Source organism: Blennius ocellaris, assembly GCF_963422515.1.
Source record: "Blennius ocellaris genome assembly, chromosome: 10".
NCBI classification, from domain to species: domain Eukaryota; kingdom Metazoa; phylum Chordata; class Actinopteri; order Blenniiformes; family Blenniidae; genus Blennius; species Blennius ocellaris.
Genome location: NC_137659.1, coordinates 21,833,421 through 21,859,010, shown reverse-complemented (window position 1 = coordinate 21,859,010; position 25,590 = coordinate 21,833,421). Strand labels below are relative to the sequence as shown.

The window sequence follows — 25,590 nt, the reverse complement described above, 5'->3', positions numbered from 1 at the left end:
AATCAAGTTCATGGCCTACGAGCAGGTGAGGCGGCGCGGCTCCTGGATAATCCCCCGGGCCGTGCCGGTGGCGATTCGTCACTTCTTTGGTTTTGTGTTGCAGTATAAGAAGCTGTTAACCGCCGAGGGTAAAAGAATTGAGACGCACAAGAGGTTCATGGCGGGATCCATGGCTGGAGCCACAGCGCAGACGGCCATCTACCCCATGGAGGTGAGACGTGGCGCCATCCTCTGGTGGGAGGAGCAAACTGCAAACCCTGAGGTTCTACTGGCTCCGCCCACCTGGAGCTCCCAGAAGGGATCTGGGATTACTTGCGTCATGAGGGAGTATTCGTGGGGGAGGAGCCTTCTGGAAGGGCTCCGTGCTTCACATCAGAACACATTTTATGCACAGCATTACCTTTTCTTTGTAATACTGGTAAAGCGACAAAGTGTAGCGCTGTTAGAAAAGTCTCCCTCGCACTGAAACAACTTTCTTTTTAAATTTTGTTATTTTATTCATTTGTGTACTGATAACAATTTAATAATTTTACTATTTTATTTTATTGAGTGTTGATTTACACATGGTCACATTTTAAACGAATTGAATTTTGGGGGTTTAAATTACTACTTGAAGTAGCTACCGAATTACATTTTTTTTTTATTTAATAGCTTCCATCAATATCCAACAATGTAAAGACTGAAATTAAAATCAAAGCGAGGTGTAATTATAGCATCTACACATATACGCCTTTTCATTCTGAACTATGGTTTTAGATTTCATTTTTTGCTGCTTCCAGTTCCCCTTCCTCCTGTTGCATTGCGCCGGAATGAAATTTCTCCCTGTATGCTGCGACCGAAGGTTTAAACGTTGAGTCAGTGGAGTAGATCATTCAAACGTATGCTCCACCTTCTGCCAGTCGTCTCTCCCCTGCTGCTGCAGCGCTGGGACGTTTACAGCCAGTTCACTTGGTTTTCGGGTCTGTGGCCTGTTTTTGTTTCCGCTGAAGGTTTTGAAAACTCGACTGACCCTGAGGAAAACCGGCCAGTATGCTGGAATGTTTGACTGCGCCAAGAAGATCCTGAGGAAGGAGGGCGTGAAAGCTTTCTACAAGGGCTACGTTCCAAACTTGCTGGGCATCATCCCCTACGCCGGGATCGACCTGGCTGTGTATGAGGTCTGCAGACTCTATGATGAATGCTAACCCCCCCCCCCTCTGATGTTTCACTTTGTTAAATGAACACAGTGATTTGCACAGTTCACTGCTCTGTCTTGGATTGCAGGGCAGTTTTGTTTTCCCTGGGTACTTTCCCTGATGGTCCACTCTTCTCATCTCAGACTCTGAAGAACACCTGGTTGTCATATCACACCAAAGACTCCGCCAACCCGGGGGTCCTGGTGCTGCTGTGCTGTGGGACCCTCTCCAGTACCTGCGGGCAGCTGGCCAGTTACCCACTGGCACTCGTGCGCACACGGATGCAGGCCAAAGGTAAAGCCAAGTGGGACGTTCAGAAAGCAGCAGATATGGACAAATGCAAAGTCTTTCCTTCTTTTGATTCTTTTGTAACTGCAAGAATTCACCAGTCTATTCTGAAATATACATATTAAAGGAAATCAGATATTATTATATTTGCAAAAATAAACCCCTCAGTCACCTGTACCTGGATATCTTATTCAGGATTAAAACAATTTGTCATCATTTGGAAATTGCTTTGAGTTTACGTGTCTAAAGTATCATTTCACATAAATTGGACTCATTGTTTTATTGTGAAAGGTGTTGCGTCATGTGACCTCCACAGATGCATTAATGTCGGGGGTCAAATTCTGACCAAGGGTGGTTTTGAATGTCATTTTTGCCAATCTGGTGTTTTTAGATCAGCTTCTGTTAGTTTTCATTTTTACACTTCAAAATCACATGGCGGCCGGATTAGATCCTCTGGTGGGCCGGTTCTGGCCCCCGGGCCGCATGTTTGACACCCCTGTTTTAGAAAGTCTTGTTTGGAGTTGAAATACCGAAAAGGGGAAAAGAATAGAAGACGTTATTAACTGGAAATCTGATCTCTGTACAGCTGTGAACTGTCATCCTGATCTCTCCCTGCAGCCTCCCTGGATGCGTCGGACCAGCCGTCCATGACTTCTCTGATGAGGAACATTGTAGTCAAAGAAGGCTTTTTTGGACTGTACCGAGGGATCCTGCCCAACTTCATGAAAGTCATTCCTGCTGTCAGTATCAGCTACGTGGTTTACGAGTACATGAAGACTGGTCTGGCAATCTCCAAATGAAGCCGGACACAAACACAAAGAACATTTACCGTGTTTATCAGACTTGAAAATGACTGAAACAACCCCACCACCACCCCAAAAAAAAAAAATAGAACAAACAGAATATGACTTCTGTGACATGATGGAACATAATCCAGATGAGGGTTTTTTTGCCTGAAGGAAAACATTAAAGATTTGTGGCGCATGCTTTAATCCTTTAACGCTCCTGTATGTACACTCTGCCCAAAAACTAGAAAATACTGAGTTTTCAAAGTGTGGGAGAGCAGCTGGAGACGTGTGGGTCGGTTAGTGCTTGATAATCAGCATAGTGACATTGGGACATTCCCAGGAAGTTATAACCATCAGAAATGGTTTTAAAGTAAAAATATCATTTTTTACATATTTTTACATTTTTACAACTCGCAGAGCCAGAGTTGTGCTCTTGATGCCTGTAGCGTCCAACTACCTGTAATGATATTTTAAAAGTGAAAGTGGAGATGTTCGTTGGTGCGTCGGGGGGGCCGCCATGTGGTTCAACCTCGGCTCGTTCTCCCACACTTTGAAAACCACGGCTTGCTTCTAATAGAGAATAAGTCTTGTTTCACTTTAGACCTTTGGTGCAAAAAGAGTGTGAGTGTGTTTTTGTTGGGGGGGAACAAAAAAACAAAAAAAACCAACAACTAACAAACCTGAGACATGAAGCATGCCATGTTGTATTTTCTATTGGAAAAATGACACTTCAGACCATCACATGTGCACAACAGTGACATCACCAGCATCTGCAATCAGCTGCTGTCAAAAAATTCAATACCCTGAGACTGTGTGTGTGGATGTGTGTGTCATCTGCAAAGTAATAACTACTGTCACATTTTTAATGTGCCTTATTACGTGAAAACTGTAACATCAGGAGATTTCAGTAGCTTTACACTCCGTATTTATGTCATGTGCTCATATATTTATGGTTTATCATTAATGCACTGATGATTTTTCAATGAGCCACTGCTGAGCTCAATACAAGGGCCACACACGCGCAGATGTCACAGTTACCCTTTTGTTATTTGTTCTTGCACACAGCCCAGCAGTGGAAAGTTTCTGTGGAGCAATCAATTACATGAATGTTTGTTTTCTTGAAGGTGGCTTTAATTTATTACACAATGAAACTTCGTTTCAACCGTCATTTTCTTCCTCCAGTGTGTTGGCTCTACAGAGTGCATGTAGGTGGTCTGATGTTTGTTCACAGCTTCAGTTGTAGTAATCAATAGAGAGAAGAAGAAGAAGAACAACAAAAAAAACATGAATGCATGCTCCAGAATGAACTGAGATGTCATGACAGCGAATGTGTTCAATAAATAACAAAATACATACAGACAAATTCAAATATTTAGCTTTGCAACCGAAAAGGTAATAAATATCTTTTTACGAAACCTTGAGTTGTTTTGTTTTTAAGAGAAATACATCAAATGTCAAAATGGTCAATTACAAACAATTTTATTCTGTATATAATACAATTGTAATTATGTTATAATAAAGCAGCACTTTTAGTCTTTATAGCTTAAAATGTTTTCAGAATATTATTGCAACAAGCCTCGGTATATCATAACTACGTTTCTGTCGTTTGTATCAGTTATGATTATGCTAATTGTAGAAAGTCGTCCTTCATTAAATGTCGCTGCGGGGGACCCATCCAAGATGGCGGCTACATTGAACGTGCTTCCTCTGTCAACGAGGCGCTCATTATTCAGGGCGCGCTTCTGTTACAGATGCTTCATGATTTAACCCCTAAATCTACTTGGATAATTTTGGGGTATTACTGATGACTGAGTCCAGCCACCCCGTTGTTTGTTCATATATTTGTTTACTCTCAGTCGACCTCGTAGTCCTTCACCTGTAGTTTGTTCCCTTGTCGCTCGCCGTAGCCGAGGGGGGTGACGTCGCAGCGGGCTAGTAGTTTTGTGAGGCGTTCTGCCCCCTCGCCTCCCTCCGTCCCTCCCTCCGATAAAACACACAACTGGAGCTTGAAGACCGTCTGTCGGTGAGTTTCGCCACCTTCACCGTCACTCCGCGCCCATAAAAACACTCGTGTTTTCACGGCGCCGCTTCAATTCCAGCAGTCGCGAGCGAGGGGGGGAACCTGTTAGCTTAGCAGTTAGCAGCGCGCTGACTTTTAACCAGCAGCTAAAAATATGCTGCAGCCGGAGAGAAGTTGACCTGAGCTGGATCCGCTGCAGCCCAGCACCGCCGAAACAGCCCCGAACACTGCGCCTGCTCAGCCCCCGAAAACGTGACGGACAGTGTGGATGTTGTCGCGGCTCAGACGGTGGACGGTCGCCGGCTGGACGGAGTGTTTACCTTAAGCTGCTGCTGTCAGATTCACAGTTACGATCCTTCAATCTGGTCCCTGGAATAAAGCAGGGAAAATCACTAAATATGTCCCCAAATACCGTTACTTTCATTCATATGATTAGGTCTCCATTTAAAGAACGAGTTACTTGTATACAATATAGTATCTTAGGAAAGCAAAGTGTATAGATATGACATGTTATCAATAAATGTGGACACAAAACTGGGATTTTCTGTGTTAAAACAATCAACTCTTGATACAAACATGGAGATAAGAAGGTTTGAACTGTGGATTAAGATTCAGAAGTAAATGATATTGTATACTTTTGTCAAATTAATCTGAAATTCAGTTAATTATGCACTCAAAGGAAGCACCCAAATGCTTTTAAAGTGAAATATTTGTAAGTTCCAGCTGTACCAGAAGTAAAACAAAAGGCAAGAACGTTTGTAGTCTGTTATAATTATGTTGACACTATAAGTGCTCTTGTTAAAAACAAATCAAGTAACAGTACTAGTTAAGTATTAGTTACTTTTTAACCACATCTAATTATCTCACCAGTGGCAGGCCATTGTAAATATGATTACATTCTACAAGTAAACTGATTCAATTATAATCGTAAAATTATTTCTCATTTCCCCCAAAAACTACTTAATTACAGTAATGCGAGTATTTGAAACTCTGCGAGGGATGGGAAGAGTACTGAATATGTAATTACTACTTAGACTGGTTATTTGGTACTAAGTTACAAGTGACAGTACTGCTGTTAAAAACTACTCAAGTACAACTCCTGAAACCACATTCACTTTCATTGTCTATAGCAGACATTATATGTATCGCTGGAATTATAAACTTTAAAAAAACCCAACTTAAATAAACTAAGTACTACTTAGAGAATTGTGAGTATTTATAATTTGTTACAGAAAATAGCACTCTGGCTTAAATTGTACTTATTTACACGTACTTTTGTTCCAAAGACCCATAAAAAAATTCAAAATATTTAATAAAAAAACACTGAAATGGGTATTAATTATATTTTGCATCCACCGCCTGTTTTTGTTCGTCTGGATTGTAAGTTAGAAGGAATTTACAAGCAATAACATGGATTACATGGTGTAATTTGTATTTAAATGTGATTAAAATGTCATCCAAGTACAAGGGCAGATTTTAGGTATTTTTAATTGGTTATTTCCGACCTTGATGTAGTTTAAATCAGTAAAGACAATTCAGTATAATGTCTTACTTTGACGAAATTGTATCAAACACTCTTAAAAGATCGCCAATTGAATTCACCTTTGCAGGTCATGTCAGATGGAATATTTGAGGCGACCCGGAGAAATCAACTCTCAACTTTATCTCAGATGTTCAATAATTAGGTGAAACGTCACCGATCACAAATAAAATAAACTATAAATGAACAAAGTGTTCCTCTGACCTTAGATGCAGTTCTTCGGACTGTAAACGACCGCAGGCAGCGACGAGCAAACCGTCGTCCAAATCAGACCTTTTCTGTAGTTTCTGCAAATAAATATCCTGGCTGAAGAAGAAACTTTGACAACGTCCTCTTGTTTTGTCGTCGTTCCGTTAATTAGTCAGATAAGATTCCTGTTAATTCAATCGGTAGCACAGTAACATGTCAATGTGACGTGTTGCTTAAAAAGAAGAAATGAGGAATTTAAAACACATCTATGAGCTTCAAACAATATAAGACATGGCGATGATGATGATGACGATGATGATGATGATGAAGGAGGTTAAACTGGGTGTCCAAAACGTTGACCTTTGCTATCCGTGGTCAGTGTGACTCAGGAAGGTAAAGGACCAGATGATAAGGCGGGATGGCTCACGGTGCTGTCGCCCCGTCACAGGTCGCCCGGCGGCGCTATCAAGAAGTGAGGCATCATGGGAAACACGAGCGACCGGGCGTCTGCGGACCGCCACGGGGGCAAGGCCCACCGCTCGGACAGCAGCGGCAGCTCCAAAGACCAGGAGCCCAGCAGCAAGATGGTGGACAGCACCGACGACCCCAACATCTTCAACACGCACAGCCTGGAGTCCAAGGTAGGGCCGCCGCCGTACCGTAGGAGACGAGCCTCCGCCAGAGGAGCCGCGCGGCACGTCTCAATGTCTCTGTTGCCGGGCAGACGTCGGGAGAGAAAGAGTTCACCCCCGACCTGGACGACCTGGTCAAGACTGGACCTCAAGCTCGCCCCACTGTGATCCGCTGGGCCGGAGGCGGCAAGGAGATCTACATCGCGGGGTCCTTCAACAACTGGAGCACCAAGATTCCACTGAATAAGAGGTGAAGCGCCACGCCGTCCCCAGACGGACCCGCGTCCGGTCGCCACGCGTCCCGCTGTTCACGCTCCTGCTCTCTTTCTTCCACTCGAAGCCACAAGGACTTCGTGGCAATTCTGGACCTGCCGGAAGGAGAGCACCAGTACAAGTTCTTTGTGGACGGGCAGTGGGTTCACGACCCCTCAGAGGTACAGTCCTGGTTTCATTAAGACTCTTTTCACATGGCAGATGAACAACAGAAGTAGAAGAGAGAACAAACACTATAGAAACATAGAAAGTGGGTCAGGAAGCGTCATACTGCTCATGTCTTTTAGTAATGTACAGTAGGTGTTGGATGACCCTCCCCTTTATCGGATCGTCCAGTCAGCTTCCTGATCGGTTGGCGTTTGTGTTGGGTGTGTACGTCACCGTGTGGGACCACAGTGGTTCCTTGAAGTTCGTGATCACAAGTTGAAGCTCTGTTCTCTATTTGAAAACAATGAGGGGAGCCTGATCGGTTCAGCAGCAGCTTTTCCTCCTCGTCAGGTGTTTGTGTCTCGGTCCGTTGGTGTGGTCGCCGCCCCCTCGTCGGTCTTTGATAGTCGCCGATCAGACGTTCTCTTAGTAAACCAGGGCTCCCGCGTCTCATGTCCTCGGTGGTCTTTGTCTTGTCCCCGTCCAGCCGGTGGTCACCAGTCAGCTCGGCACCATCAACAACCTGATCCGGGTGAAGAAGTCTGACTTTGAGGTGTTTGACGCCCTGCAGGTGGACTCTCTGGAGTGCTCCGACACGTCAGGTCAGCGCCTCCGCAAGCCCCCCCCCCCCCCCCCCCCCCACGAAAAAACCTTCACTCTCAACACGATAGACGTAGGACGGAGAATTTGTGACAAAAAGACACAGGAGACATTGACGACCCTTTGCTGGTTTGTGTGTTTGGCGGGTCCAGACCTGTCCAGCTCCCCTCCAGGCCCGTACGGTCAGGAGCAGTACGCCTTCCGGCCCGAGGAGCGCTTTAAGGCCCCGCCCATCCTCCCCCCCCACCTGCTGCAAGTCATCCTCAACAAGGACACCAACATATCGGTCAGTTTCCGCCACGCCGTTTCCCTGAAGCACACCTACCGGGGGGTGAGGCTCACGCTCTGCTCCTCCATCCACAGTGCGACCCCACCCTGCTGCCTGAACCCAACCACGTCATGCTGAACCACCTCTACGCTCTCTCAATAAAGGTAGGGACTCGCACCCTCGCCTCGCCATCCAGCCACCCGTCCTCTATACCAGTGTTTTTCAACCACTGTGTCACGGCACACTGGTGTTCCGCGAGATGTAAGCAGGTGTGCCGTGGGAAATGATCCAGTGTCACATTTTTTCTAAAAAACATTTGCTCTAACAGCCGCGGTCAGCTGTGAGAGCAGTGTGCAGAGTAATCATGTATTAATACTGTGGCGAGCGCTGTGGAAGAATTGCTCTGAGTTGAGATTATTTTCTGCCAGCTGATCATCAGAGGCTTTTATTTTGACATGAACACACACAACCAGAACTTCATAACAGGATGAGACTCCACAAAACACATTTCTCACTCATGGTTGACCACCAACATCCAACAAACCAAACTAGACGAAATAATGAACTATCTGAACCGAGGAACAAAAACACAACACAAGCACTAATCAACACACACAACAACCCCAACAATAACTCTCAATAACCTCCGGCAACACATAACCTGAACTCCCATCATGCCTACAATACTCTTCACCACAAGATGCCAACACAGAACTTTGTCGGTGAAATCAAAACTGAAAGACGTCAGTCTGGTTAATCACCACCTCCTGCTACCATCTTGTATCAAAGTACTGTGTCAGGGACAGTGATGGAGAAGTTTTTGAAAAGGAAGAATGTGAACCAGGATCTCAGCTCTTCATCCATCAGGTCCAGGTTTCACACTGAGTGAGTCACTATTAAAAAAAGAAATTGGGAAATACTTTTTTTCTGTATTTATTTGATTCCTGTTGATAAAATGTTGATGAGAATGACTTTATATTGTTAATAGAGGCTACAGAGTTTCACATTTTAACATTTCCGGGTGGTGGAGGTGGTGGTGGTGGGCCTCCAGATTGTTCCAAAGAAAAAAGTGCCTTGGCTCTAAAAAGGTTGAAAAACACTGGTCTAAAGGACGAAGGTGACGAGTTGCTTTTCTGTGACGGTGTGCAGCAGGTGAACTGTGTGTGGTTTGTCCTCCGCAGGATGGAGTGATGGTGCTCAGCGCCACCCACCGCTACAAGAAGAAATACGTCACCTCTCTGCTTTACAAACCCATATAAGCCTCAGCCTGGCGGCTGCCTTCTACTCGCCTTGTGCGTGTGCGTGCGTGTGTGTGTGTGCGTGTGTGTGTGTGTATGTGTGTGTGTGTGTGTGTGTGTGTGTGTGTGTGTGTGTGTATGTGTGTGTATGTGTGTGTGTGTACACACTTAGCACTGACATTGTGTTTACAGCGGGGCTGAACAAAGGCAGCAGAGAAGAACCACGTGTGTTTTTACAGAACAGAGACGTGTCGGGAGTGTTTGCTTCACTTTGCTCACGTGCGTTGATGTGTCCAACGAGGTTTCTGTTACACGCGGCCTTCAGCCAGACGACGGCGGCGCTTCCTCCCTGGTGGCTGCTGACGTTGGAGCGAAGGGACTTGTGCGTGCGAGTGGAGGTTTTGTGTGTGTTCCATGTCCAAAGTGTGTGTGTGTGTGCACATCTATTAGGACCTGTAAATGTCCGTGTCTTCGCCTTCAACTCAGCCTGCTCCTCTCTTTGCCCTGAACTGTGACTGGCAGGCTCAGTGTTGTCAGGCCACATGTCTTCTAGTCGCTACCGCGTGGCACCGTTTTATCACAACTTGGGTTTGACGAAGTGTAAAGACTGAGAGGTTTGAGAGGACGGGGACATCTACAGGTGTCACGTGACGTTACACGCTCCGACCTGACGACACACCGTCAAACCAATCACATTGGAGTGGAGAGGAACGCACCGCTTCGCTCTGCATGTCTGTTAAGAGTCGTCGTCTCTCTGCTCACGTCGGTACGTTTGTATCTGTGGCCTGTCGTCAGTGTCGAGGCAGGAGGAACTACAAAGTGCAATAATCGGCCGTAAAGAGAAACAGAAAACACTAAATGTGAGCCGTCTTGGCTCCAGAAGCACGGCGCAGCAGGAGCACGGTGTGTGGACGCTCTGCTGGCGTCAGTTTGCCGCACTTTACCGCCGAGTGTCGGCCGAGAAAAGCTTTGCGCTTGTGTGTATTTAATAAGCAGGGATGTCCTGTCTGTGTCTGTCTGTCTGTCTGTGTGTCTCAGGTTCACCGACAGGGCTACGAGGACACACACACACACACACGCCTCGCAATGAACTACTGTACAGTTTGCTCATGCGTGTTTAAAAAAAAATGTAAGAAAAAGACAGTAGAAAGTATTTGAATGTGTTTTCCGGTGTGGCTTTAAACGATGTTTGCCGATTGGTCGTGTGCAATAATCCAGTTTACCCACAGGTGAAGACACTTCCGTCGCTCCTTGCAAGTGTTCACCTAGAAAAGTATTTGACGTCTTGCCCGAGGAGTTCAGGAGATTTTGTGATGCGTTAAAAAGAGTATACGGACAAGTTTAGCTTGGGGGGGGGGGGGGGGGGGGGGGGGGTTCAAGGCTAAAACCAAAACTTGAAATCTTCCAGCTGCTCTAGTGAATGTTTGGAAAAGCTCTGCAGGAAACCCGCTGTAACCAGGTTACATCTGTTTGCAAATAAAGTGTGGCTGTAGTGACCCTGCCTCACCTCCTCGTGTCCTCTTCTCTCTCCGCCGTGACTTTTAGGAGAAACACTCTGTACAAAGACGTTTCTGCTCCAACACAAGCTGACTGAGAAGGTTTTACTTGTGTGAATAAATAATAGTCATGAAATGTTTGGGAGGAATAAATGTCACATCTCATCACCTGGACCTCGATGTTTCTCCCCCTTTTCTCATTTTTATCCACTTTTTCGCTGCTCTAATCTACTTTCATCTTGTTTTATTTACACTTTTTTTGGTTACTATCCACATTTTCCTGTTTTTATCCATAACGTCTTGTATGAGCTACATTTTTTTATTCACATTTTCTTGTTTTTAATCTACATTTCCCCCCTTTTTTCATCCATATATTCTTGTTTTAGCCACACTTTTTGGTTTTTATTCAGTTTCCTTTCACCTTTGTATTTTTTTTAATCTCTATTATCTTGTTTTATCTACTTGTGTTTATTCCTATTCACCACCTTTTTCATTGCCAACTATATGTAAAGCTGCCTTGCCTTCATAATTGTTAAGATTTTTTTTAATTTGCTTACTGAAGAAACTAAGATAAAATCAGAATTTTGGCTTTTTTCAATATACTAAAGCTGAAAAGGTTTGCTGACGAACAAGATAAACCAGACACAAACCAGGAAGCAAAATGAAAAGTCAACACGGGAGAATTTTATTTTGAAGTTTTTCTTCTTTATTCAATCTGAAAATCTTTCACTGCTAATACTTTTGCCAACACAACACGTTATCTGTCATCAGAGACAGGATCCATATGAGTCCTGTATCGGCTTTCTAGTTCATTGTGCACCAACTCAGGGAAAAAAACCAAAAAGCTGCACCAATCCCAAAGCATTATATACATATGCATCTCAGTAGCAACAACACATCGCTTCAAACTGCTGTTTAATTCCCTTTTTAAATAACAAATAGCAAAAAGGCTTTGTTTACGCTCTTAACAAGGTGCTGCTTAACAATCCTTCTTGTCAATGGCTTATTCTTATTTTACACAATTCTAAAAAAAACAACATCTGACTGTTCACCCCTTTTGAAACACTTGGTGACGTCAGTCCTTTTCTCGAAAACACAAGCGTAAACAAAACCTAATTTGGCAGGAGGAGTCAGGGAGGCCGTTTCTTCCTCGGGGCGGGTGCAACAAGCTCCGGAGCTCAATTTTTGAAGGCAAGCAAAGCAACGATAATCCATAGTGTTATTATAGTCGGCCAATAGTGCGATGAGTGTCTTAAACATGGAGAAGGCAAGAGTTTGTGATTATCAGACACAGCCCACTACGTGACTAACTCATTCAATCGCCTGACAAGACACGGCATAAAAAAAAACATACGTAGCAAACGGACTCATTACACGGTGATGTTTAACATCAAAATAATATCGAGCTATTGCACAGCGACCCACATGATCAACTTTGCCCAAAGCAAACGTCGGGTGATCTCACACACACACACACACACACACACACGTACAGGTTTTGGCCACCTGGTGGGGTCCGCCTTTTTTCTGAAAGGGACCGTGTTTCGTTTATTTATTTTTCTTTCTTTTCCAATCCTGCTGATTGCAATAGCGCCGAGCCCACAACCAAATCCGGTGTGAGTGTTCCGTCGGGCCAGCGAGCCCCACCAGGGAACGAAAACCAGCGGACACACGCTCGAGAGAAGCAGGTTATTTACAGCAGAAAAAAAACGCAAATGTACAGCCGTCAAAACACGTCAAACCAAACGTGGAGATGAAGAAGTTATGGAACGACAACCACGCCAGCACCCTGCCAAAGTTTGCATCATTTGTGAGAACCCACTGATCTACGTTGCCGTTGCCATGGGAATGATGAGAACCAAGAGAGGTAACAAGACAATAGCAAGTAGCCTTGTAGGGGGAAAAGAAAAACAAAAAAAAAAAGAAAAGAAAAAGTCCACTCAGTTGACTTTTGGTCCAAAAAAGGAGCTCATTTCTGTCGCGCAATTCTCAATAAAGGAAAACCAGCTGTCTGACGGTTACCGTCTCTGTGGTTCAAGAAGCCCTCCACGAAGGCGTTCGGGGTTTTGTCATTCGCATGGATCAGGCAAGTCGGAGAGAAGAGTTCAATGTTGAAACTTTGGCATGTCTTGGCTCACCCCCCCCCCCCCCCCCCACCCCACACCCCCCCTCCCCAGCTCCATAGCTTCCGTTTAACAATCTCCGTCATGCATCAACTCTTAAGAGTACAATCGTCACGCGAGTGTGTGTTCTGATGTCGCCATGGATGTCAGTAACAGTCCAGTGTTCGGCAGCGTGGCGACACACCGGTGCAGCATAAGTATTCCAGAAACGTGGTTATTGCACATGCTCGTATGAGAAACCCCCCCCGCAGGGGAGCGAACACGCGTGTGTTTAGCCTGCTTCCATTCCAGTACCAACCTCTTTTTATATACTGGCGGGCGATAAGCAGACCTTTCTGCCCCTCAGTTCCGATTCATTCTGTACTTTTTGGGGTGCTAATGAAGCACTGCTGGGGCTTAAAGGGGGAGGCTTGAGACTTAAATGGAACTTTAATCTGGCTTTTGTTCTGCTAACACTAACATGTAATCCATAAGCTCCCCGCACATACGCAGCTACCACCAGTACACGACGACTCGGCAGTGATCGCCTGCCTACTGCACATTCCTCCACGGTATCTAAGAATACATTGTACCTGTCGTTCTTTTTTTTTTTTTTTTTTTAATAATCATTATTTGCATTGCTTTTTTGCAAAACGATGTCATCGTGTTCTAAAAGTGCCACGAAATGTGAAGTTGCATTTCTGTGGCAGTCAGAGGTGAGGCAGTCTCGCCCTTGAGTGAGCTGTGTTCCACCACACACACGCACACACACGCACACACACACACACACACACACACACAGGATGAACACGTGTCTCTACATGTGTGCACGCGCAGAATTCCTCCCACAAGCCATTTCCAACTTGCATGACCATCTCTGTCGTCCTCAGGTTTGCCTGGTTTTTCAGGAGACGACGCGTTCAGATGCAGATGTGGGAGTGTGATGAAGGAACAACGTCACTATAACGTCCAGTCGGCTCTACGTTTGCAGCTTGAAGCTGCACAAATGCGAAAAAAGCATCGAATTCGTCTTCCTGTAGTGACTCACGACACCACCTTGTGGTGAGTTTGTAAAGTTTGTAAAAATGGTATTTCAAACTCCGGTACTATTTAATTTCTTAAGAGATTAATGCAAACATGTTGAGACACTTCAAGGGTGTTTCGGGGTTCATTGAAATCCTTTCTGCTGCACCACCCACATCTGCATCTGGCGCCGTCTGGAACCCGCTCCATCAGTCGGACCTCACCGAGACCACCGGAGTCACGTTTCACACACCTTCTTCTGTCACACACAACAAGGAGTCACTCAAAGACAAGCGTCGTGGCGGGTGGAGGGTGGAGGGTGGGGGGGGGGAGGGTGGAGGGTGGAGGGTGGGGGTAAGGCCGGAGGGGCAGGGTTTCCCCTGCACGTAATGGCGGGACGGAGGCGAAGGTGGGTGAAATGGCCGAGGGCAGGCTGGTGTGCAGGGGGAGGTGGGGGTGGTGGTGGTGGTAGGGGTCTTGGCTGTTTCGGCAAAGAGGTCAGAGGTCGTAGCGTTGAGGCTGGTTTTATGTAAAAGTCTAAAGAAGGTATTCGCTGTTGCGTTTCCTCGCTGCTGGGTGCTGAATGGCTGCAGCCCCGGAGACCCCCAGAGCCCAGGAGAACCCCGGACCCCCCGGAGGGCCGGGGCCCCCGGGAGTCCCAACCTCCTTCAGGTGACTGCGATCAGCAGGCTGGTCTCTGGCAGCACCTCCTGGGTCCTCAGCTGGATTGGAACAAAAGAGTGAAAGTTCGATTTCGAGTTCAAGTCGGCGTGGTTGAAACTGACGAGGAAGATGAAGTGTTAGTCGTTTCACACCACAACAAACTGATCTGCCAATGGAACCATCTTGTACCACCGGAAACGCCCGCAAACTGGAACATCTCATTCTGAATTCAACTACAACAACTTGATTGAATTCTAAAAACAGAAATTCAATTGTAAGACTTTAAATTCTAATGCTTCAATTGTACTTTTTGAAACTTGAATTCTGAACAAAGAGAACAAAAAAAAAAAGTCCATGTAAATTACATAAAGACAAAACCTAAAGTTATAAATGGCCTTAAAGACCAAAAACAACCAGTTAATAAAAGTCAGTGGGTCATCGTGGATCCACTAACATGAAACATGAAGGATTCAATGAAAACAAAAAGACATTTATATAAAATTCATATAAAATTATAAAGTAAAATATTCTCAGTTCAATTTCTGTTTTTAGAATTTAATTTCAGTACCATAGTAAGACTATAAAGTGCAGATCTTACTTTTGTTCCGACTCCTTTCTTGAAAATGAAACTCAGTTTAAATTCAGCTTCTGGTGCTACAAGATTCATGTTTTTTTTGTTTTTTTTAACTTTCATTGAAAAATCAAAACAAAAGATGAAAAGCTGAGAATCAGTGAACAGAGAATCACACGCACACGCACGCGCACGCGCACACGCACACACACACACACACACACACACACACACTAGTTTACAGTGTTGTAGCTGCATGCTTTGTGGCATGAATGAATCCAAGTTTTCAGAAATAAAGGGTCACAAACTGTCCCACAAGCCTGTTGGACCCGTGCAGTTTAAAACCCAGGACGGCCGAATCACGTCTGCATGTCTTTTACCCCCAAAAAGCTTTGTGTGCATGGAGACGGATATGGATGGAAACACAAGCGTGGAGGCGGGTGGTGCCGTCAGACAAGGTGCTAAAAGCAGTGGCGGAAACACGATGTGGGAAAAAAAAGCCACAGGAAGGTCAAAGCTGCCCCGGGTCAGTCACCAAGACACTGTCCCCCCCCGGGGACAACCTGGACCTCGCTGCTAAGAGCACGGGACGCCACAAGATTACCAGCATCAGGAGAGGAAGGGGAGGAGCTTAGAGAGGAGAGCCTCAGCTCGTTCTTCTGGGGGTTGGAAGGAGGAGGAGGAGGAGGAGGAGGAGGAGGAAGAGGAGGTGGAGACACCATAAGTGAGACAAGAAAACGCCAACCGTGATGAATTTGAAAGGGACGTGACACACAGACGGGGGTCCTGGTAGCCACCGGGGGCTGCAGCAAGGCAGGGCGGCGAGGAAGACGCTGGGCTTACCTCCAGGTTGGCCCTGGCCTTCTTCAGCACATCGTGAGTCCTGGACACTGTGAGACAAACACAGCAGTGACAGCCGTTATCCAGTACTCATATCATTGTCTGTCTTTCTGAAGACGGCAGCCATTTTCCTCCTCCGCTCTATTTATCCTTTTACTTTCTGGATGGATTGTTATTATGACAACTGGTCGTTGGCTCAACAAGGGGGTTTTGTCTTATTTTACATTTCTGAGTAAAGTTCCCACCTTATGTCATGTTGTCATGGATGTTGTGCCATTTCTGTGTGTGTATATATATATATATATATATATATATATATATATATATATATATATATATATATATATATATATATATATATATATATATATATATATATAAATGTTACTTATTGTCACAGTAATACTAGGTTCTCGTGTCACGTGATGCTGGTTGAGCCACTGTCACGGCGTTACGTTACGGTTTTGTGTCTCATGTTGCGTCATTGTTTGGTGTATAAAGTTGTGTCACACCACGTCGAGTCCTGCTCTGTATAACGATGTTATTTTGTCATATCTGTCGGGGCGTGTGACGGAGAAGTGGTCACGTCATTTCATCCCATCCTGTGTCGGCTTATTGACGCTGATGCTGTTGTGCTTGTTGTCTTTTGTCATTTAATGTCATTCTGTCCATTCTGAAGCTTCCGTTTCTTGTCACAAATACTGAAGTGAGTTAAGACACATATTTTCTTTCACTTTCTATGTTTTAACCTTTTATATGACTGTGAGAAATGATAAACTCCCTCAGTTTATGTCTTCTACGTGAGACCTGAACTGTAATTCACCCTCACTCTCCCTCACTTGTTTCCATATGTGAGACTTTGGCTGCACATCCACACACTGTTTGAGCAGGTGAAGACTCACGCTGGCTGACGATGAAGTGCTCCATCCTCTCCTTGGTGCGGCTGGTGCTCCTCAGTCTCTGTATTGTCCCTTTGAGGACGTCCTCCTGCTCAGAGATCCGCAGCTTCAGGGACAAGATCTCCTCCTGCATGCACTGCTCCTGCACACCCAGACAACCAGGAAGTGTTAGGAGACGTGCTCGGGACGGAGTAAACGTTAAAGAGTCGTCCCCCCCGACGCTCCGCTGTCCTCACCTTCTTGAGGTTTTGAACGGAGGGGTCGGAGCTGGGGAGGGCCGCTCTCCAGAACATCTTGAGCAGAGACGTGGCCTCCTCCAGGATCTGCCGCAGCGTCTTGGTGTTGGACAGGAGACTCTTCACACATGCATAGTCCAGAAGCTGCAAACAGAGGCCGCTCAGATTACTGGTGCTGAGTTTACACTGACACGTCAGCCAGTTTTTCTGGTTAAAAAAACTCCCAAAAACCCAATAGTTTTCACTTGATAATGTTAAAGCGGCCCTTTCTGGACACTCCTGTGTGTGTGTGTGTGTGTGTGTATCTCTGTGTGAGTGTGTGAGATCAGCACCCTAAAACCATCAGTTTAGTTTCTGTAGTTTTTGACAACAGTAACAATAACAAACTGCTGGTTTCCATAGAAACAGTCCGGTTGCCCGGTGTATCGAAACTGACCGGCTCGCCGCTCCGTTCCCGCGGGTCCTCCAGCAGCGGGGGGCCCAGGCAGGCCTGCAGGGTGGCCTCCATGTGCTGCACCAGACTCCGGCCCTCCAGGACCTGCTGCTGCAGCGCGCTGAAGTCGTCCACGTGGCCGATGGCGTGGCGGCCGTTGCGGTTGGCGTAGGAGCCGTCGGGGGCCTCCCCCTCCAGGTCAGAGTGTGGGTCCAGAGGGTCTGCCGGGGGGGAGAAGAGGGCGAGAATGCATGTCAGGATGGGACAACGTGGTATTTGTGGCAGTGAAGTCCAAACGGAGAGTTAATACTGTTATGGAGCAAAACACTCATGCAGTCAGGTGGAGTCACACCATTGGCAGTGCAGTGGCTGTCCTCCAGGTCTGGGAAGGGGGGGGCGGGAGATCCACAGTTAAACAGACCAATGTCCCTGACGGGGGGAGATGGAGCAGGGTCTGCGGAGCCACACACACACACACACACACACACACACACCAGGCTTGGACACACGGCAAAGCCAGGGCACGACGGTGCTGAGCGTGGCGGTCTGCTCGCAGCGCGAGGCGTCTGGAGTGGCGCCGCCTCACCGTGAAGCAGCTGCCGCCGGTAGAAGTTCTCCCTCTGCGGACTGGCGGTGAGGGCGGAGAGCGACGGCGTCCGGGGAGACCCGCCGCCCAGCTTCTGCTCCAGCTGTTTGTGGAGCTCCAGCTGCTTGAGGGCGCTGCTCTCCTGGACGCTGGTCTGCAGCTGCGCCCGCAGGCTCCTCACCTCCGCCAGCAGCTCGCCCAGGTCCAGCGGCAGACCCGGCACCTCACACAGGTACCCTGGAAAACCAGACAGTCGCTCAACGTCACGTCTGCTTCAACATGACGCCGTCCGTTCCTCCCTATTTGTAATGAAGTAGCAAAATTATGTGTGTAACATGTTCTGCTGTGTCTAGAAGAGGTTCATGCCGTCTTGACCTCCACACATTCCTCCCGCCACCATTTTGTTCTTTAACTCCCTGATTTAGACTGGTATGCAAATGCTTCCTTTGCAAATGCAAAGGCTAATTGATATTATAGATGTGCATAAAGCCATTTATTTTGCATTCCTCCTTATGTCTGTCCGTGCCCTGGACAAATATGGGCCAAACAGGCAGTGAGGGGTTTCAGGCCAAAAGCAGAAATGGTAAACATTGTGGAAAAATGGCTCTGTGACGCACTGAAGTGGCCTTAAAGACAAACCACCGCGTCCGATTGTGCCTCCTTCACATTATCAAAATGACTGCCACCTTCACCATGGCGTCAGTGGCTTTCCTCTCCTTTCCTACAAAGACCAACTCTTCTGTTTGGTATTTGACTAGCATGTTAATACAGAGTCTGCCCCCTAGTGGACGGATTGCCAAGAAACAAACATAACATTTATACCGTTTACAGTGCTTATATCTGTATGTGTGCATATATGTGAAGCATATAAGGATATATTAGGAATATAACAGGATAGCAAACGTCTTTGATGAAACTGAGCCTGAGAGTCCAGACTGAGGGAAAAATCATAGTTTCTTTCAAAGACACACAAGTCTCACTATTGTTTCATTATTTCCACATAGAAAAGTCACTTTGTTACAATGTGAGCCCCGTAAATGTCACACCACCACGTGGAAAAATCCTTGAAAACGTTTAAAAAAATATATATTTTTAATCAATACATTCTTCCAACCACTGGGTGTCGCCAAAACCGCAAAACTCCACCACACGGGGGCTTTTCATCATCATCACCTGGGATTCTTTAGAGGAGGCAGGACGCGGTGGACGGCTAGCGAACCGTGAGCATACTGACCTTTGCTGGCCTTGGCGCTGGAGCACACTCGGTCGTAGACGTGCAGCTCGCTCTGCAGCGAGTGGACCAGGTCTCTGCTCTCGCAGAGCTGCTGCTGCAGCAGAGACGCCTCGTGCCGGAGCCTGAAGCACACGAGCACGTCGGCCAGTCAGAGGGAGCGAGTTTTGCCAATTGCGACTCCTCGTTGGGAGACGAAGTCCACCGACCTGTTGGTCTCGTCCTGGACGGCCCGTCGCTCCTGCCTCAGCGTGTGGATCTGCTGGCCCTGCTCCTGGCTGTGAGCCTGGAGCCTCCTCAGCTCCTCCTTCCACTGCTCCGCCTCCAGCTCCGACTGCTTCAGCCGGGCGTGCGTGGTGAACACCGCCTCCCGCAGCTGGACCACCTCCTCACCTGTGACTGGGGGGGGGGGGGATTGAGATTGAGTGCACCCGTGCAGGACCCAGTGGGAAGCAGCGTGAGCTCAACAGCAGTTTGCTTCACGTGTAATACCAGAGCTGGCCTGCAGGCGGGACTGCAGGGCCACGTTTTCCTCCTTCAGCATCCGGATCTCGTTGGACAGTTGGGGGACGGTGTCCAAACCCTGAATGTAGATGTTTGTTGGCGCTCCTGCACAACAACAACAACAAAAAAAATATTTATTCCATTTCCCGAACATAAAGAAGCGACTGTTTTCCTGCTGAAGCGTCAGAGCTCCGTCACCTCCGTCACGTCCAGTGTTGGCCAGCTTCTCCTGCAGCTGCTGCCGCAGCCTCTCGTTCGTCCTGATGGACTCCTCCAGACGCTGACGGAGACACCTCACCTCCCGCAGGTGCTCCTCCATCAAATTCACCCCTGAGGACAAACCATGTTGTTGTTATCGTCTGCTGCTTGAGCAGTGAACTCGCCACCCCAACGTGTTGCTGACGGAGCTGACGTGGTTCACCAGTACTGACGAGACGCTGACGCCGTCTCCTACCTGCTTGGCTTCCGCTTGTTTGGTGTTCAGACGGTGCAGAAAAGCTCCCGGCCGGGTGAACGAGGTCCTCCATGTCCCGCAGACTCGCCCCGGACAACAGGCCCGGGTCCGACTTCATGGAGTGGCTGAAGGAGATGCCGCTCGGCTGGTACTGCTGGAAGGCATGATGGGATATCTGGCTGTAGCCCGAGAGGTGGTGCTGGCTGTGCGGCCCGGGTGGGAGGGCGAACAGGGCCTTGTCATAACCTGTCATGACACAAACGGACACGCAACAGAGAAGAAGGCAGTGAGAGGGAGGCTGCAGACGAGGTCATAGGACCACATCACGACACGCCATGTCCCAGTGTAGGGACGAGGACGCCGTTTGAAGGACGCGGCCTTCTTTGGAGGACAGGAGAGTGAAGCTAAAGAAAGGAAACCATGTAAAAGGCATCACAGTTGCCTAGCAACAGTGATACTGCAGAGAATTGACGACGGAGATTTCTGAACTGCTGCATTTTTCTTTTTGCTGAATCTTTTCATTTCTGGTTTGTGGTTTGATTGAATTCAAAGACTTATTTCCATTTACGCTGAGATCTGTAGTTGTCATGGAAACAAGCAGGGGGTGGGGGGGGGGGAGTTAGAGGATTGTGACGGGAAGTGAAGTGAACAGAAAACAGAGGAAGACGAGGAACTCTGCAAGTCTCGGCCGCCCCGGGGCTCCCATACCTCTGGAGGGACGAGGAACCGAAGACAGACTGGCAGAGCAAAGCATTGTGGGACAGCTGCTGGAGGACTTGAGGACGCCATGAGGACAGGGGACAGAGGGACAGACTGGAAAAAGGGGGGGGGGGGAGTGGAAGGTGTAAAGGACAGCAAGACACCCACGATGAAAAGAAGAAAAGGAGAGTTTGAGCTCCAACAGTACCGCTGGGTTCTGGTCCGAGTCCTGGACTGGGTCCCGGGTCCTCCTCGTCCTCCTCCTCCTCCTCCTCCTGATATTCTCTTGAATCCACATCCGAGCACAGCTCCACATCCTCAGCGGTCTGGTCCTCGTCGGACACCAGGGAGGTCCTGTCCGAGTGGTCGGTGGTCTCGGAGAGGGCGTGGCAGCTGGACGGGGTCTCGGGACGCTGCTGCAGCTTGATGTGGAGCGACTCGATGATCTTATCCTTGTCCTGCAGCTCTTTGCTCAGCCTGCACAGCAACGGCAACGTCAGCACAATCCTCCTTTCAAGCTTCACTTTAAAACAAGTGCAAAGACACAATTAAACACATTCAAATCTCCAGTGATCAACTCTTTCCCCTGTGAACTATTGTAGAATAATAATCTGGAAACGGAAAAATGTGGGTATCAGGAGACGCCTTTTCCTTTTCCTACCTTGTGTTTTTAAAGGAAAATGTATTACTTATGAAATAATGGTAATGGTAATGATATTATCTTCCAAGAATTAAATAAGTTTGACATCAAACTAAAAATGACTTCATGGTGGTTTCTGTTGTGAGGCTTAACACTACAGGATTTAACTTTTAATTGTATTTTTTTTCCCTTTTTCTGTTTAATTTCTTATATTTAAGTGTGTGTGTGTGTGTGTGTGTGGGTGGGGGGGGGGCACACGTAACCTCCAACACCCATTTTTTACAGCCCCTAACTTCCAAAAACTCCTACATTGTTAGTTTACAGATAAATTGTATCAAAATTGCAGCTTATCATTGTGATTATAATATATTGTATATATAATAACAAATATCCATAAATTGACTTGCTATCGTTATTCATTTATATCTGCAGTACAGAGCAGTGCTCAGTTCTCCAGTCATATGAAAACATTCCATGCAACAGAGCTGGTAGTTAATATAACCACATCTGAGTAGAACACGGTGCACGAGCTCACACAACACCTCGACGCTACTCACAGAAAGTGAACGTAGTGAAAATGCCGTGTCTCGCTTACTGTTTGAGCTGCTGAAGCATGTGCTGCCTGTTTTTCTCCAGCAGCATCTTAAAAAAGACAACGTCTCTCGTTTGGCCTCGACCAACAGAGAAAGACCACAGAGAGTCCCTGTAGATGGAGCTGCTCTGGGAGACCATGTACTTCCACAGAGGAGCCATTAGAGAGTCGGCCCAGCCCGCCAGACAAAGAGCTGATGTGTTCAAAGTGTGTCGGGTGGATGGAAGTTGGAAGTCCGCCGCCGTTAAAGAGAAATTCCCAAAGGAAATCCTAAATAAACGTGTCCCACGAGTAAATCCATCAGAAGCGGTCCCGAGACCGACTGACGTGCCGCGAGTAAAAGCAAAGTAAAACTGCCTGCCCTAAGCCGGCCTTGTGGGACACCTGCACGTTGCCTGTTGGACTGCAAGCAACTTAAATGGCTCACGCGTTGGCCGGCTGGTGGATTAGCAGCAGCCGTCTGTCTGCTGCTCGCCACCGGCGACCATGTGAAGGGCCGGTCACATGACAGGGGGCTAATGACGAGTGCACAAAGGAAGCTTATGTCCTTGGGGGAGGTCAACAGATCACGGAGCCGCAGGTGATCTACTGTCTTTACGTGGTGAGGATTTAAAAGGCTGCGTCTTCACCCTTTCTTTTTTCTTTTTTTGAATGCTCATTGCATGAATTCTGCAAGTGTGGAGGTTGAATTGTCGCATTTCTTTATGAATTTTTTTCAGGAAATGGTTAAAGATATAGAAAAACACACAGCGGAAGTTTCTGTTTAAGTCATCCTCCACGGATTTCATGATTTCCTTTCAGAAATTTAAAGAAAAGGCGCCTCAGATTGCTCTTGCTTTGAAGATGACTCATAAAGTCATAAAAGGAAAAACTAAGTTAATTTTTGAATCACAACAAAAAAGCCAATCTATTAGTGTTAATGATAATATTCATCAGTGTGCCATAACTTCCAGAAGCGAGAGCTGCCATTTACCTCCTGCAGCTGTAGATTTCTGTGAGAAATAGTCCAATTTAATGGTTCAAATGTGCCAGAAAAGTCACATTTTCTTTATCCGCACTGAATATTAAATGTGAAATAATCTCTTGCATATTTTTGAGAAAACGATTTGAGGGCTTGGCGTACCTTGCTTCCACCACAAATGAGGCAGAAATGCAGTCTTTATTATTATTATTCTAAAAGACACATGAGGTTAATGTGACTCACCGCAGGGCCAGTAACTCATGTCCCGTCTTGTCGTCGTGGCTCTCTGTACGTTCTCCTGTTCCAAACAAAGAACAGAGATGAGCAGTTCATTTAAAGGGTGAGAGAGAGAGACATCACTCGTTGAGAGGTGGTTAGAAGGCTTTGCAGAGGGAAACATATCCAGTCGCACAGAGGAGCAGCTGTGAGCAACATGGGACGGTGACAGGCAGAGCTTCAGAAGCATCTACTGAATGGAGCTCTGTGAACGTTGGAGCCGTGGTGAACTGAATAGAGCTCCACAACTCTCAGGATGGACGTTAGCCTCCAACCAGCCGGGACATTATCAGACATAAAGCTTATCCAACTTATGCAAACTGCAGGAATCAGACTTGTGACCTGGCGGCTAAAAACTGCCAATGTGTTCATGGGTAAAATGTATTGACTGAGGATTGCAGTGTTGTAGTGAGAGTAGAAAACACGACATGAGAGAGATCATCAGTGAAGCAGCAATGAACAAAGGACCATCGAGGCCACGATGGCTGCTTAATAATGAGTCTGACCTCCTGCTGTGCCAGGACCTTTTGGACACTCTGCATGCGGGACTGAGAATAGAGGCTCCTTACGTCCACTGATCTTGGTGAGGACCCTCTGGGCCAGCGCCGTGCTCTGGGCCAGCTGCTCCCTGAAGCTCTGGCCCATGTAGTAGTCGATGTCGTTCGCCCGCAGGATCTCCTCGAAGGCCTGCAAGCAAAGCGGAAGGACGCGTGGAATCAGTACGAGGTGCCGAGCTCCGGCTCTGCGGATGGAGGCGGCGGCGGCGGCGAGCACCTTGGTGGTGTCCCCGAGGTGCTGGGTGAGGATGTGGCCGACGCCCTGGCCCTCTCGCATCCTCTGCCTCAGGTGGGACAGCTCTCGAGCTTGTGTCTGGATCAGAGTGCTGTACTTCCTGGAAGGAGAGGAGCACCGGGGAGCCTCGGTGTGAGTGGAGACGGACACCCGCGAGGACACCCGTCGCTCTTGTGGTGACTCACCCGGGCCAGGTGGCACATTTCTCCTCCTCGGTTTGGTTTTTGCCGCCGCCGCCGCTCAGCTGAGTCTCCAGGGAGGCGACCCGTGCCATCAGCTCCTGCAGCTCCGTGCTGGGTTTGGACTCGGTGCGGACGGCCTGAGTGTCGGACATCCAGCCTTCATCCTCCTCCACGGCGCTGGGGGCCGGCGACGTCTCGAAGGCCCAGTTGACCTGAAACAACACCGTGTCAAATACACCATGTAGACCATATCGTGTTCAATTGTACCGCCCACGAAACTGTGAAGGACTTTGTCTCACCCAAGCACACTTTGGACAGAAAGATTAAAACACCCATCAGGGGACAGGAAGACGACTCCACCCACCGTCTGAGCCCCGCTAATGTATGATAGTCTATGTCAGGAGCAATCTTTTAACAATTTCCTCTAGTAATATTAGGTAGAAATATAAAAAGTGTAATGAATCTATAATGTAAGGACTGTTTGGATTAAATTATAGGAAAAATAAAAGATTTTCTATTGCGTTGACATTTTTTGAGACACACCTGTTTAGAGTTTCTATAAAAGAATACAACCACATAGACATACGGGTGTATTTCAATCAGTAAGGAATAGAAAAGAACCTTTAAAAAAAAAAAAAGCCATCAATGAATTTTCTGGATTTTCAAGCGCAACAAACTTTACAAACGGAATCTAGACTGATGAGCAGAAGCTCCGGGAGAGGCTGCAGGGCTGCAGGGCTGCAGGGCTGCAGGTCCCGCGGGACGCCCGTACCTTCCGGGGCGTGCGCTCCAGGCTGGAGGCGTAGTCGCTGGTGGTGGACAGCGAGCGGACGCGCAGCTGCAGGCCCCGGATCACTTTGTGGCAGCGGGTCAGCTGAGAGCGGAGGTCCTGGACCAGCTGGTGGAGGGAAGACGACTCCTGCACCGTCCCTCCCTTGCCGCTGCCGCTGCCTCCAGCGTACCAGCCCCCGCCCACTGCCTCCCCGTCCTGGTGGTGGGACAGAGACGTGCACATCTCCAGGTCGTCGAACTCTGAAAGGGGGTAGGGGGGAGGGGTGTCTGGTAAATAATCTTTGCTGAATAAAGTGTCTGATTAAAAACCCGGAGAGGACGGAGGGGGGGGGTTCCTCACCCGGGCTGCTGGTGTCCTCCCTCTCTGCTTCGTTCTCACTGCGGCCGCAGGTCTCGTAGCCCAGATCCTGGAGGTCCACCTGCACCTGTTTGCTGGCTTGTTGGACGGACGTCTCCGCTG

General features: G+C 47.5%; 3 protein-coding genes across 7 annotated transcripts in view; 2 read left to right on the top strand and 1 right to left on the bottom strand.

The window, feature by feature from the left end:
* LOC308135556 (mitochondrial adenyl nucleotide antiporter SLC25A24-like) overlaps positions 1-3,629 on the top strand; it is an 11,441-nt gene extending 7,812 nt beyond the window's left edge. The window contains exons 5-9 of the mRNA XM_080503608.1: positions 8-25; positions 104-211; positions 990-1,157; positions 1,319-1,469; positions 2,082-3,629. Coding sequence (XP_080359734.1) covers positions 8-25; positions 104-211; positions 990-1,157; positions 1,319-1,469; positions 2,082-2,263 — 627 coding nt within the window. The 3' untranslated portion in view covers positions 2,264-3,629. The remainder of the gene's footprint in view (positions 1-7; positions 26-103; positions 212-989; positions 1,158-1,318; positions 1,470-2,081) is intronic.
* Positions 3,630-4,063: 434 nt separating this feature from the next.
* prkab2 (protein kinase, AMP-activated, beta 2 non-catalytic subunit) lies at positions 4,064-10,504 on the top strand. 2 transcript variants are annotated; one of them, XM_080504135.1, is made up of 8 exons: positions 4,064-4,274; positions 6,449-6,641; positions 6,725-6,882; positions 6,973-7,066; positions 7,540-7,654; positions 7,805-7,938; positions 8,016-8,084; positions 9,102-10,504. In XM_080504135.1, exons 2-8 carry the CDS (start codon positions 6,483-6,485, stop codon positions 9,177-9,179), a joined length of 807 nt encoding a protein of 268 aa, XP_080360261.1. In that variant the 5' UTR covers positions 4,064-4,274; positions 6,449-6,482; the 3' UTR covers positions 9,180-10,504. The 2 variants fall into 2 exon arrangements, with proteins under 2 accessions (XP_080360261.1, XP_080360262.1); XM_080504136.1 differs by lacking the exon at positions 4,064-4,274 and adding an exon at positions 4,489-4,617.
* Positions 10,505-11,316: 812 nt separating this feature from the next.
* LOC308135409 (myomegalin-like) overlaps positions 11,317-25,590 on the bottom strand; it is a 47,688-nt gene continuing 33,414 nt past the window's right edge. Inside the window, exons 24-44 of one of the 4 annotated variants that reach the window (XM_080503376.1) lie at positions 25,471-25,587; positions 25,111-25,370; positions 24,342-24,550; positions 24,139-24,256; positions 23,934-24,051; positions 23,332-23,386; positions 21,104-21,372; positions 20,905-21,009; positions 20,197-20,442; positions 19,941-20,072; positions 19,731-19,847; positions 19,448-19,637; positions 19,242-19,363; positions 18,008-18,244; positions 17,774-17,875; positions 17,425-17,642; positions 16,989-17,132; positions 16,756-16,894; positions 15,857-15,903; positions 15,618-15,672; positions 11,317-14,501 (exon numbers count right to left, since the gene is read on the bottom strand). In XM_080503376.1, coding sequence (XP_080359502.1) covers positions 14,317-14,501; positions 15,618-15,672; positions 15,857-15,903; positions 16,756-16,894; positions 16,989-17,132; positions 17,425-17,642; positions 17,774-17,875; positions 18,008-18,244; positions 19,242-19,363; positions 19,448-19,637; positions 19,731-19,847; positions 19,941-20,072; positions 20,197-20,442; positions 20,905-21,009; positions 21,104-21,372; positions 23,332-23,386; positions 23,934-24,051; positions 24,139-24,256; positions 24,342-24,550; positions 25,111-25,370; positions 25,471-25,587 — 3,185 coding nt within the window. In that variant the 3' untranslated portion in view covers positions 11,317-14,316. The remainder of the gene's footprint in view (positions 14,502-15,617; positions 15,673-15,856; positions 15,904-16,755; positions 16,895-16,988; positions 17,133-17,424; positions 17,643-17,773; positions 17,876-18,007; positions 18,245-19,241; positions 19,364-19,447; positions 19,638-19,730; positions 19,848-19,940; positions 20,073-20,196; positions 20,443-20,904; positions 21,010-21,103; positions 21,373-23,331; positions 23,387-23,933; positions 24,052-24,138; positions 24,257-24,341; positions 24,551-25,110; positions 25,371-25,470; positions 25,588-25,590) is intronic. The other 3 variants (XM_080503379.1, XM_080503377.1, XM_080503378.1) reach the window with 3 other exon arrangements.

Excerpts from the sequence above, each read along its gene's own strand:
- prkab2 (XM_080504135.1), top strand. The coding sequence starts at position 6,483 with ATGGGAAACACGAGCGACCGGGCGTCTGCGGACCGCCACGGGGGCAAG. Across the intron at positions 6,883-6,972 it reads AAGATTCCACTGAATAAGAG|CCACAAGGACTTCGTGGCAA; the intron begins GTGAAGCGCCAC and ends TTCCACTCGAAG. Across the intron at positions 7,939-8,015 it reads ACAAGGACACCAACATATCG|TGCGACCCCACCCTGCTGCC; the intron begins GTCAGTTTCCGC and ends CTCCATCCACAG.